General features: G+C 41.7%; 1 protein-coding gene across 1 annotated transcript in view; it reads left to right on the plus strand.

Moving 5' to 3' along the window:
- The window catches only part of map1b (microtubule-associated protein 1B), a 119,258-nt gene that overhangs the window by 79,679 nt on the left and 26,273 nt on the right, over positions 1-13,306 (plus strand). Inside the window, exons 3-4 of the mRNA XM_048526830.2 lie at positions 7,443-7,525; positions 12,917-13,057. Of these exons, the coding sequence (XP_048382787.1) occupies positions 7,443-7,525; positions 12,917-13,057 (224 nt within the window). The remainder of the gene's footprint in view (positions 1-7,442; positions 7,526-12,916; positions 13,058-13,306) is intronic.

Below are 13,306 nucleotides of genomic sequence, written 5' to 3' on the forward strand. Positions count from 1 at the left end.
CAAAGCATTGCCTTGAGAAATGAACCGGAAAATGGCTTTCACAGCCAAAGGGATATATTATTTATATGATCCACCAGTTTTTCGAACTTATGGCCTAGAAACCTAGGATCACACTGGCACCATAATTCATATATGACATTTATTCATTTGTGTAGAATGTCTTTTTGGCATTGGGAAGTCAAATAAGTTTCCTTTCCAGGCAGAAAGATTATGTACACACAGTATCTTGCCTGTTTCAACTCAACAAATTAGGTGAAAGCCAGTTCATTTCTCAGAGCAGTGCCTTGACGAATTAGAGTCAACCTGATTGATTTATTGATATTGTTACATGGCTGCCAATAAGCTAGTTTATATTCCAGATTTTTTTTATTGGATTTCAGCATCACCATCTGCCATTGTGAGATTTGAATTCATATCCCCAAAACAATAGCCTGGGCTTCCTGGATTGCTAAAACAGTGTTAATACCACTACTCTAACATAGCTCCTAATTTCAGAGAACAAAAATGGCAGAGAATTTGGACAAGTATTTTGCATCAATCTTCAAAGTAGAAGGCTCAAAAGGGAGGGATGAATTTGAACCAATCATGAGAGAAACTACTAGGAAACTCAGGGGATTAAAGTCTGACATGTTCCCTGGATCTGATTTGCCTGCATCAGAGGGTCTTATAAGGGAAGAGTGGGTACATAGGTTGCAATCTTCCAAAATTCCTTAGGTTCTGGAAATTGGCAAATCACAAATGTAACATCACTATTCAAGAAAGAAGGGAGATGAGAAGCAGGGAGGTTTAGGCCAGTTAGTCTAAGAGCTAGCATTGGGAAAATATTAGAACCAATGATTAAGAAGGTAGGAGCAGAATATTTAGGAAATTATAATACAGTCAGGTGGAATCTGTGGTTTTGTGAAGGGTAAACCATGTTTGATGAATTTATTCAGAATTCTTTGAGAATATTTTCAAGGAGGTTAGATGAAGGGGAGGCAGTACATATAGTGTATTCAGATTTCCATAAAGCCCTCATCATAAAATACCGCAAAAGAGCTCCACTGAAATACTGACATGGATAAGTGATTACTTATCAAAAAACGGAGTTGGCAGAATAGGTGATTTTTCAGGTTGCAAATTGTAATTAATGAACTGTCAAAGTGTTGAATTCCGAACTGTTTAGAAACTACATCAATGACTTTGAAGGGACTGAATACATTGGTGCCAGATTTCCTGATGATACGAAGATGGACAGGCCAGCAATCTGAGGCAATATGGAGAGCCTGAAAAGGGATATAAGTAGATACAGAGGTGAAAGATTTGGAATTTCAGATATAATGTGAAGTTATCCACATTGGCAGAAGGAGTAGAATGGCAGAATACAATATTATTTAAATAGAGAGACTACAGAATGCTTTGCTTTGGTAAGAAAGGTGTCTGGATGTCCTCTAGGAATAGGAGTAGGCCACTTAGACATTGAACCTGCCCTGTCATTCAATACAATTACAGCTGATCACACACTTCAAAGACTTTTACTTATCCCATCCTCATGACCCTGCACCCCACCGCTAACCAAAAATCTATCAACCACTACATGGAATGTACTCAAAAGATTGAATTTCAACAGCCCTCTATGGTGGGGAATTCCAAAGGTTCAGAACCCTTTTGAGTAAAAACATTTTTCTTCATATCAAATCTAAGTGGCATCCTCCTCGTTTTTAAACTGTTGCCTCCTGGTTCCAGACTCCTTAACCAGGGGAAATGTCTTAGCTGCATCTACCCTATCTGTCCCTTTTAAATTTTCTGTAGGCTTCAATGAGACCACCTTTTTCTCTTTGAAACTCATTGAAACTTGAGAGTACAGACCCAGTTTCTCAATGTCTTTGTTGGATTGTGCCATCACCCTGGAAACAGATTTGATGAACCTTCATTGCATTCCCACAAGCTGCAGAGTTAGATTCAGGTACTGCAGGTGACTACAGAAAAATGTTTTCTGTCATTCACAATTTCTGAAACTCCAAGGTTTGTGGTTTAACTAAGTAGTGGTCTAAGAACAGATGTACACTCTGAGGTAGAAAATCTGAAGGAAAAACAGTCACATCAATAATGCAAACAATTGATAAATAATAGTGGTAATTTTATTCCGTTAATTTTATTTCAATTAGTTACAAACAAATGCTGGACTTGAATGCTGTTGAGAGGTGTGACGCAAAGGGCAATTTTACCAAGCTTACATTCCCAGCACAGCTCTCGTAATGGGAGCACATGCCAAGACTGAAACAGTTTAGCACAGGATAGATTGTACAAATCTATGTTCCTGACATGTCAACATATAGAGGCATGGAGATTAGCAGCTGTAATGAGTGCCAAGGGCATTTGTTGATGTACAGAGGGATCTTGGGATTCAAGTCCATTGCTCCCTGAAGGCAGCCACACAAGTAGATAGTGTGGTAAAGAAGACATATGGCATGCTTGCTTTTATTGGTTGGGCATTGAGGACAAGAGTCAATGTGTTGCGTCGCAGCTTTGTAAGACTTTGGTTAGGTCGCACTTTAAAGCATTCAATTCTGGTCACCACATTGCAGGAAGGATGTGGAGTCTTTGGAAAGGGTGCAGAAGAGGTTTATTCAGATTCTGCCTAGATTAGAGAGTATGAGCTATAAGGAGAGGCTAGAAAAACAAGGGTTTTTTTCCCTCTGAGTGGCAGAGGCTGAGGGGAGACTTGGTAGAAGTCTATAAAATCATCAGATTCATACGTAAGTTGACAGTCAGAATCTTTGAAATGCCCAGTACTATGGGGCATGCATTTAAGGTGAGAGAGGGGAAAATACATGTAAGCGGCAGGTTTAATGTAGAGAGTGGTAGGTGTCTGGAACAAGCTGACAGTGGTGGAGGGAGATACAATTGGGGCATTTAAGGGACTTTTAGATAAGCACATGAATATGCAAGGAATGGAGGGATATGGACCAAGGGCAGGCAGAAGGGATTTGTTTAGTTTAGTGTCATGTTCGGCAAATATTATGGGTCTAAAGGACTGTTCCTATGCTGTACAGTTTTATGTTCTATCTGATCTCTGAAATCAAATGCTTATGAGGTGCTTGTCCTTTATCAAAAATCTGTTCTTGGGCTCAAGCCTTTGTATTAAGTGTGCAGCATCATAAAATTCTCCTAAATGTTTTATCTTCAAATGTCATTTACTGTGTCTGAAGTCTCAAGAAGCTGCAGGAATAGTTGCAAATTTCTGAGGTCTTTGGTCACATTCTTTTATTGATACTAAATAACACTTCTTGGTGCTCATGTTTGGAAAGATAATTCTTTTTAAGTTCTTTTTTTTGTGGCATACCTGTCACATAAACCCACAGTTGCATTTTGCCTGATTTGAGAAACTTTGAACCATGTCAAAACTAAGTTATCCAGCAAGACACGTAACATCATGACCATCAGCTGGTTTGGAAATTAATGAGTGGAATGATGATGATGCAGATAAATGCCTTGTTGATGTGCAGCCTACTTGTCTCTATTGCGAGTGGGTGGTGATGGCAGTCTGGCTGGTAGTGTTTTCATTGCACAGCCTGGTAATTTTACTGACCACAATGTAGCCTAGAGGAAGGCCTCTAGAGAGCTGAGTACACTGACTGCTCAGCTTGTATTGATGCGGAATACAGAGCTAGTCATGCTGTGCTCACTGACTGCAGCATTCTGCCTAAAATGATTTCTGAAGGACCAGATTATTATGGCTTGAAGGCTGCCTCCATATGGATTGTAGCGTTCACAGAAACAGCCTGTTGTAGCTAATCTGCATCGCCTTTAAATTGAAGCAACAGTGCTTTGACTTGATTCATTTCATGGGTTTTTGTTCCAATGCTGACTGTGTTGTACAGTTTTTAAAATCTATTTCTTTATCCTGCCGTAGTGGAGAAATAGGTGTGATCATGAGCGTGTGACATGCTGTTCTATGTATTATTTTCCTAGTGTGCAAGATGTTTAACATTTAACACTTGGGATTTTACAATGTAGATTGGTTCTTTATTAAGTAGCGTTAAAAAATCAGCTGGTGATCTATTCCACTCACTTGCCAAAAATTCCACTAAGTCTGGCATCGCCCCTATGAAAATTAGTCTAAGGACATTGTCAAAGGAAATCTTCAGGATGGCACATCAGGCCTAACCATCTTTAGCTGTTTCATCAATAATCTTGCCTCCACCATAAGATCAAAAGTGGGGATGTTTGCTGAATATTACACAATGTTCAGCCTCTCAGCAGCACTCAATGTTCAATTGCAGCAATACCTGCACAGTATCAGGAGTTCAGATGTCAATGGCATTATTACCCGACACTATCAACTGACTATGAATTGAGTACAACTAAATTAGGAAGAAAGAAGATGACTAGAAAGAAGCATCGCTAAACTCAATGCTTTCTCTCCACAACTGCTGCCAGACCTGCTGAGTTTCCCCAGAACTTTGTTTTTGTTTCTGAACGGGAGTGGGGTATGATTTAGCTGTAGCTCCAAAGGTTGATATCTCACCAGCAATCCTGCAGAGAAATATGCGTGAGTGGCTTTATGATGAAGTCAGGATTGTTGGTTTTGGTTCTATAAATACTTCCTCCTAATTTCCCATGACCCACTCCACCCTGTACCTTTTGCAACTCTCACCAATACAATTACCTGTAAAGACTCCCTACCTACTTCAGAACAGCCATCTGAGTGAAACAACTAAGCTGGGGCCATGAGTCATGGACCATCTTTCCTTAGGAGATAAGGGGGGGTGGAATTTAAAAATAAATTAGAGATATGCAATAAGAAGTAAAACAAAAATACACATTATCTTAAGATAACTAGTAATGGTGAATGTGATTTCCTGAGTTGATTCAAATCCAGCTCAGGCTGAAAATGATCATGTTCTCCGTCTTGTAGCGGCCCTACACAAAATGGTTTTTGGCACAGGAGCAGTCACTAGTCATTCAGATTCTTAAGTCCGTGGTGCTGTATGGTCTCAGTCTGATGCTTAATGATCATACAGCCCCACAAATGGGGTGGCACGGTGGCTCAGCCGTTAGCACCACTGCCTCACAGCACCAGGGACCTGGGTTCAACCCCACCCTCAGGCGACTGTCTGTGTGGAGTTTGCACATTCTCCCTGGGTCGGTGTGGGTTTCCTCTGGGTTCACCTGTCTCCTCCCACAGTCCAAAGATGTGCAGGCTAGGTGGATTGGCTTTGCTAAATTGCCCGTTGTGTTCAGGGATGTGTAGATTAGGTGGATGACAGGGGGATGGATCTCCTCGGGATGCACCAAGGATCAGTGTGGGTTTGTTAGGCTGAAGGGGACATTTCCACATTGAAGGGATTCTATGTCTACGTCTATCATATTGAAGTCAGAGCTGTTACCAAATGACTAGTATGAGAAATAAAGAAGTGCCATACATTAGAATGGGTGAGAATTTGTCTGTGGCTCGATATATTGCAATAAGCAATGCTAATATCACCTTCACCTTGCAAGCAAATATTTTATTGAATAATTTTTGTTCACGCAAGTATGTGATTGACAAAACATTTAAAAGTCTTTTAACCAACTGAAAACTCTGCACAGTTCACATTTTGTAACCTGATAGGGTATGTGCACTCCCCACCTCACACTTGCATCATTTGTAGCTTGGCAAGACAGAGTGAATCAGTTTCATTTGGTAAAAATGTTAGAATTTTGGTTCTCAGGGTCAGCAGACGGTAACTGGAAGGATTACTTCTGCACATGGCCCATCATTTAGGCCCTATTACTGACTAGTCAATCGATGACCATGCCTGGGGGCTCTTGTTGAGCTGTGCTGGTGTCCCTACCTATGAGACGGAAGGCTCAAATCCTACCTGCTCCATAGGCTTGTAATAATATCTCTTAACAGGTTTTTTTTAAAAAAGGAGCAAACAGTGCCTGTGCAAATATGAACACAAAAGGTCAGGAAAAACATCTATCATTAAAAATCAAAGTAATTAGCCAGCTATGGGAGACTATTAAAACTATGTTACCTTGAATCATTTTTTTAAGATGGATGTTTCCTTAATTGTACAATCTTTAAGCTCTTTCTGAGCTGTAACATTTTTTTGTTCTTTCAGTCATTGTACAGAGCATTGCATTGTCAGGACCAAATCAAGAGCTGGTTTGCGCAACCCCATGATTGTTCATTCACTGATTTAATGGGTAACAATCTTAGGAGTGGTGGTTAAAAGCGCTGAGTACAAATAAATGCAAAACATTTAATATTGTTTTGATTTTATAGACGGGCTTTGAACACAAAAGTAATGGAAAATTTATTTGTTTCAGTTAGTTAGAACACTGTGCAGTTTTGGACATCTCCATTATAGACAGGATTTTAAAGCCATAGCAAGTGTTCAGTGTAGATGTAACAGACAACACAGGTACAAAATAACAATTATGAGGTGCTGCTTGTGGTACTTGGATTACTATAACTCGGTTGACTAAGAGTTGATTTTGAAGGATTTTAAGAGTAAAAAACAAGATTTCTTACTTTAAATTTAGAGTTTTGAAATAGTTTCATGAAAGCTGGTATCCTATCACCAAGTCACCCTTTATTTTCAAGAGGAGAGTCTTTGACATGATCCAGCGCCCTTAGAGTCAGCTCTGAGAGTGAACAGGCTGACGAAACACTCCTGCTCTTACCTGTCAGACAGGGCTCACTGATTGGGCCTGTTAATCTGCTCCAATCAGGGAACTCGTACTCTGAGGTCCACAGGGCTGACTTGTTACAACCGCTACAACTTTCACATCAAAAGAGGCAAATGTTTCTCAGCTTCATTCATGCTTTTGATTGTAATATTTATCTGAACACATTTAAATGCCGAACCATTTGCAATTACTATTCTGAGCTTTGCTGATATACAGTTGATTAGGCTTTGAGGGAAGTTATTCATTAAAGAAGAAATATTAATAATGCAGAAATAGACACATTTTTGTCAAATTGTCATTTATTACTGTGGGTAAAACCATCTAAAAGAACAGAATACTATTAATTTTAGTAAGTCTTATAATTTATACTAATTAGAAGTTTATCAAATAATCAATCTTAATCTCTTGAATTTCAAATGAATGTAAGATATTCCACAACTAATGAGTAACTGGTTCTATCCAAAGACATTTGGGCTTTGTTATTTTTCATGAAATTGGACTTCAAGACTTTGCTCATTTCAGATATAAGTTGTGATCTAAAGTGAAGTCAGGGAATATTGGAAACACTCAGAGGCTTAGTGCTGCAAAAATAGAGAGATAAAAATCCACCTTTATATTGATCTGCTGAGTATTTCCAATGTTTTCTGTTTTTATGACTGATTCCTAGCATTCACTGTAGTTGCTTTTGCATGAGCGGGGCCGGTGCGTTTGTCTCGGGAGGAAATCCCTGCACTGAAATATTCTGATTTTATTTATACATACATTTTCTTCTGTAATAGGTCAGAAAATTCTTCACCACAGAAGTGACGTTTTGGAAACCGTTGTCCTGATCAACCCTTCAGATGAGGCAGTGAGCACAGAGGTAAGAGAACAGCAGGAAGTAAACAGATGGCAAAGAGTACGATGGAATGAGATAGTGAAGAAACAGTACTGAAGCACAACATTGATTATTCTGTGCTATAACTTGCTCCCTGTGGGTTTTGTAGGTTGAAAACTGAATTCATGGTGTGTGGGTCTGGTCAGTGGTTGTAAAGAGAGAGCATTGATTTTGTTGGGTTCAAATCTCTTTGGGGAATATACACTATAAGCCCAGGCCTGGATTAATAAAGAGTTCATAGTTTACCACAGCAATTTAAGAATTTGAATTCAGCTTTTTTACAAACCTAAAAATGAAAAACTGGTATTAGTAAAAGTGACAATGGTCAGAGAAGCTAACAGTACCTTAATATCACTGAACAGTAAATCCAGATGCACAGCCTCCTGTAGGGATGTAAGTTCCACCAAACTATCATTGATTTATTTTAAAAATCTGGTTAACAAATCCTCCTTTTGGGAGGATATATGCTGTTCTTACCCGGTCTGACCTACTTACGATCTCAGGTCCATAGTAAAGTGGTTTAGTCTTAAATACCCTCTGAAATAGCCTGCCAGTCACTCAGTTCAAGGACAATTAGGAAGAGGCAATAATTGCTGGCCATACCAGTGATACCTACATCCCATGAAAGAATAAATTTTAAAAAAAAATCTATTTTCTGAATTCACTTCTTTTGGACTTGGGAGGTGCATTTAATAGAGCTTTGCTTTCAGTGAACTCCTCAATTCCTTGCTTGAAAAAGGAGAGAAGTCCTCAATCCGAAGAGTGCTTCTATTAGGTGGAATCTTAGAGGGCACCGTGATGTAAGATTTGTGGCAGAATCAACCAAGGTCAATCCTGACATCAGGAACATCTTGCTCCACCTTTACAGTCCAGCGAGTGGGCAGCAGTCAGCCCTCCCCATGATGCTGGCACCAGCGATTAGGGGAAATATGTATTGTCAGTCAGGGAACTGCAAACACTTTGTCAGGGCTCTGCTCAGTCATGGCTAAGGGCTGCACATTGAAGTCGGCCAGAGGCCTGGGTAAGTTGAAGAGGTAGGAACAGAAATGTTGATGAGAGATGGAGGATGATACTTGAGGTATATAGGGGTATGCAAAACAATATTGGAGGGCATGCTAGACTATGGATAATAGTGATCACTACCTTGGCCTCCACAGGGAAGTTAGAATATCAGGCTGGGCATCATTAAAGTGCACAGTCTGAGTTCAGGGCTCGATGAAAACAGTTGAATATGAAATCAGTGTGGTGGTCTCCACATGGGTGATGGTGAAAATGGCCTATTGGGTAGTGAGTGAAAAGAGGATGTGAAGGCATCTAGAGGTATGGCGTGGTGGAAGGGTGGGTAGAGGGGTACCTGGCAACCAGATGGTACCCAGTACTGATGGCATCCACCGTGAGTTGCATTCCTTGCCATCACTTGCCAGTCTCCTAGATGTAAAATACAACTAAGGGGTGGCAATAGCCAAGTGGTATTATTGCTGGACTGTTAATCCAGAGACCCAGATAATGTTCTGGGAAAATAAGATAACAAAGTGTGGAGCTGGATGAACACAGCAGGCCGAGCAGCATCTTAGGAGCAGAAAAGCTAACGTTTCGGGCCTAAACCCTTCTTTAGAAAATCAGAAAATCCTAAGATGCTGCTTGGCCTACTGTGTTCATCTAGTTCTGCACTTTGTTATCTCGGATTCTCCAGCATCTGCTGTTCCTATTATCTCTAAGGTTCTGGGAACCTGGGTTTGAATGCTGCCATGGCAGATGGTAGAATCTGAATTCAATAAAAAAAATCTGGAATTAAGAGTCTGTGATGACCTTAAATCCATTACCAATTGACAGAAAAACCTATCTGGCTGACTCTTAATTAGGAATCTGGTTGACCCTTAATTAGGAATGGGCAATAAACGCTGCCTAGCCAGCAACACCTTCATCCCATAAACAAATACATTTTTAAAAAACTGGAAAATTACCAGAAGGGGTGGGATGCAGAGTCAGTGTCAATTTCATGGAGCAGGATCCATGTCTGCTCAATGGAACATTGGAACATTGAAGGACAAATACATGAAGCAAGTGTTTGCAAGATAAAGCCTCATTTCATTTGCAAACATTTCAGCGCCTATTTGCATTGCACGCAGAGTTAACCTGCTGGAGGTTCATGTCCTGGTCAAAGGCAATTTGCTTCATGCCTTTGGTGCTTGAAAATTAAACATTGTCGGCATCATTGAGATGTCATTAACAGCAATCAGTTGAAAAGTGGCCTGTGGAGGCCGGGGTGGTTTTGGAGTGTGGGGCTGAATGAAAAAGACATACCTCTCATTATCAGCATCCAGCAAGCCCAGGAGCAGCAGTACACTGCCCCGAAGGGTGAGGATCACCCAGCTCAGGGAGGGGCAGCACCCTCACGACATGTTGGATCTGCAGGAGGCCCAGAGCCTTTCACCACTGATGTATTTCCTGGGGATGATCAAGGTGCAGTGTCAGTGCAGGCTTTGCATGGACACTGTGATGCAGCAGCACTCGATGCTAGAGTGGGACCTGAGGGCTTCAGGGATGGGAGGCCGTCCCCTCCTATTGGCTCTGCTAACTGCTCTGAACTTCTGTAACTGGCTGCTTCCAGGTAGTGGTGGATGATCTTTGTGGGATCCCACAGTCCTGCTCCCACAATGCATCAGGGTGTTCCATCTATGCTAGATTGTTTCCCTAAGATGGGATCATGCTGCAGCCTGGGCAGTAATTTGGGGAACAAGGATGGTTGCCACCAGGTTCAGGGTATTAGCACACACACACAGCACTTCGTCAACAGGAAGAGGTTCCATTCTGTTCAGGCTCTGATGGCCTGTGATTGCTATTACCATTTCCTGAGGTGTGAGCCTGTGACCCTGCAGCTAATGTGACTCCTGAACCTTGAACACACTCACGTAGCTGGTGTGTTTGAGCATCCAGGACCTTACAAGATTAGTTCCTTCCTGAGGATAAGGGTTAGCTACTGCGTACTTGGTTCAGGACACCATTGTCCAATCCCCTGACTAATGTGGAGATAAAATGTTGCCCTTGCCTAGACCAGCACCATAATGGAACATATGATAGGACCACTAAAGTTGCACTTTTACCGCTTGGACTGATTTGGGGAGGGAGTGATAGGGTGTGGGGAGCGGGAGAAAGTATGAAAAGTGCTGCAGGAAAGGAAGCAACATTCCGAGGAGGAAGTCAAGGATTTGAGGAGGGTATCATGGACTAGATAGTCATTGGGTTAGATGCTAGCACTTGGTCTGCATTGTGGGGCAAAATGCAGCCCTTTATTCATTTTCTTTGTGTTTGCTTTTGGGGGCTGTAAATAAAAGCCCATGTTTGGAATTGTGTGTTATTCGCCTGTGCGTGATATTCACCGACTTGACCATGACTGGTTGTTGGTGTCCTGCGGGCACCAGGGACAGAGTAGCTGGGTCTTAGAGAGGGTGTTTTGAAAGCGGTATAGCTAAGGACAGGGAAACAGAAGTCAGATGCTGACTAATGTGAAGGAACGGGTTGTAAGTGTCAGCTGGGTGATGCGAGCAGTGTGTCTTAGTGGCTGCTGTGCCATTATGTTACAGGTAAATGTGGATTGCTAGCACTTGTCTGGGTGTCATATAGAGTCATACAGCATAGAAACAGACCCTTTGGTAGTGCACAACAATATTTCAAAGTCAATGTAGGCACCAGGCATGTGGTTTACTGGGGCCATCCAGTGAGGGACAAATTATTCTGGGACATGGTAAGATCGGGCTCGCATTGGATGGGAGAGATGTTATGGGGCAAGGTAGATAGGCAAGGTAGATAGGTAATGAGGCGCATTTGGAGAGACATAGTGAGAAATCTTGCTAGGTATCAGCAAGGAATTCTCCATAAAAACTCAATGCAACTCTCACTTAGCCAAAAAAACCCTGCAATATTCAGCCTATTGGAAACCATGAAACAACCATTAGAGTGTTGGCTCTGTGATATTACAAGCTTAGTGGGTGTCTTGAAAAGAAAGGGAAGACCAAGGGCAGGGTTTTCAGCAGGTTGCAAGACCCTGACGTTGGGACCGAATGGCGTACTGAGCCTACACTTCTCAGGAGTCCAACTTGGGAAACCTGTTTTCTGTGAGGTTGTCTCCTAATTGACCACCGTGGGGATGTAAGTATCCTGATTGGCTGCACACATAATATATCATACCACCTTGCAACAGGAAGCTGATCCACCTGAAGGTCCACTCCCACTACCTGCTGGTGGGGTTTTTGATCCCACTTGCTCAACTTTACTGTCTGCACATGCACAGGAAAAATTAACCCTGTACATTCACACATCTTTTTACATAGTTGCAACAGAAATTTCCCAACTGCTTGAAATAATCTCATTGAAACATACATGAGTTTGAGAGGGCTGGACGCGGCTGACACTAAGTTGATAATTGAGAACTGATGCACAAGGTCTTAGAAGATGCAGTTCGGCTTTAGGCCTGAGACCAGGAGAGATTTCTTCAGTCAGGCTGCAGTTCCTGACAAGGATGTGTGCAATAGTTTGTGCTGAGGGGAGAGGCAGAAAGCTGAGGTGCCCATTGATACCATCTGTAAATTAGAAATGATGGTGATTTGATGGGCGGTGTGATCTGAGTAGGAGGATTTAAGTATAGGAGGATCACAGTGTCAGCAGTGATCACTCCAATAATAGTGAGTGCTGTCTTTTCCATTGGGGTAAGGAGGTGTGCATCACTTTCTCCTACAAGAGAGAAGGAAATATTTCACAACTCAGCATAGTGCAGTATGACTGCATGATGTGCCTGGCCTAATTAAATAGCTGGCAGTGGGTGTGAGGCTTGCAGCAGTAACTTAGAAGGTAAAACTGTGAATTTTAGATCTGATTGGTCGAGATTGTCGCTAGGTCCATGATGGTGATGTTGTGCATTACGCCCTGTCTGAGGCTATTAGACCATTTGATAGGACATGGCATTCGAAGGCACATTCACTGAGCTTGACCACTTGTGTGAATCATTGAACCTTTGTATGGCACTTTCCCCATGGCACTTGGGTTTGACTCCGGGAACTGAGCATCATTGTTAGCTGGTCTCTGACCTGTACAGAGATTGCCCAGGGAATGTCTCTGCTCCTGTTCAACCTGCTCAGTTCACTCAGAAAATCTTGGATCACACTCTCCCCCATGTCTTCTATGAAGACCTTCAGCAACTGCTTCACCAAATATGTGAACTATAAATTTATAAACTCTATCCAAGCCTCCACTACATACCTGCATGTCCTTGACAAACCCTAATGGCATGAGAAACTTCACGCAGTGACTGCTAGTTTCTAAAATGTACCATTGTAGTTATTTTGCTTTCCATTTCTAAGCCACGTGTCCTTTTCCTAGGTACGTCTCTTGATCACTGATGCTGCTCGACATAAGCTGCTGGTGCTAACTGGGCAGTGTTGTGAAAACACTGGGGAAGTAATTCTGCAATCCGGTTCATTCTCCTTTCAGAACTTCATTGAAATTTTCACAGATCAGGAGGTAAGTGGAAAAACTGCTTTGATTGCCTTGGATCTTGGAGAGATGTGAAACCATTGAGATGTAAAGAAATTAGAATAGTCTGTCACTCGTAGAGTTGGGTTATTGAACATGGTGATTGTCAATTATTTGCTTTGAACTGGTGTTTAAGCAAACCATGCTGCCAGTTAAGCTTACTACATGCGCTCACCTTGAATTGTGGTAAACATGTAGTTTTATGTCAATTTGAGGACTTCTTGCTTGCAAGGCAGA

Source organism: Stegostoma tigrinum, chromosome 3 (genome assembly GCF_030684315.1).
Source record: "Stegostoma tigrinum isolate sSteTig4 chromosome 3, sSteTig4.hap1, whole genome shotgun sequence".
In the NCBI taxonomy this organism is placed as follows: domain Eukaryota; kingdom Metazoa; phylum Chordata; class Chondrichthyes; order Orectolobiformes; family Stegostomatidae; genus Stegostoma; species Stegostoma tigrinum.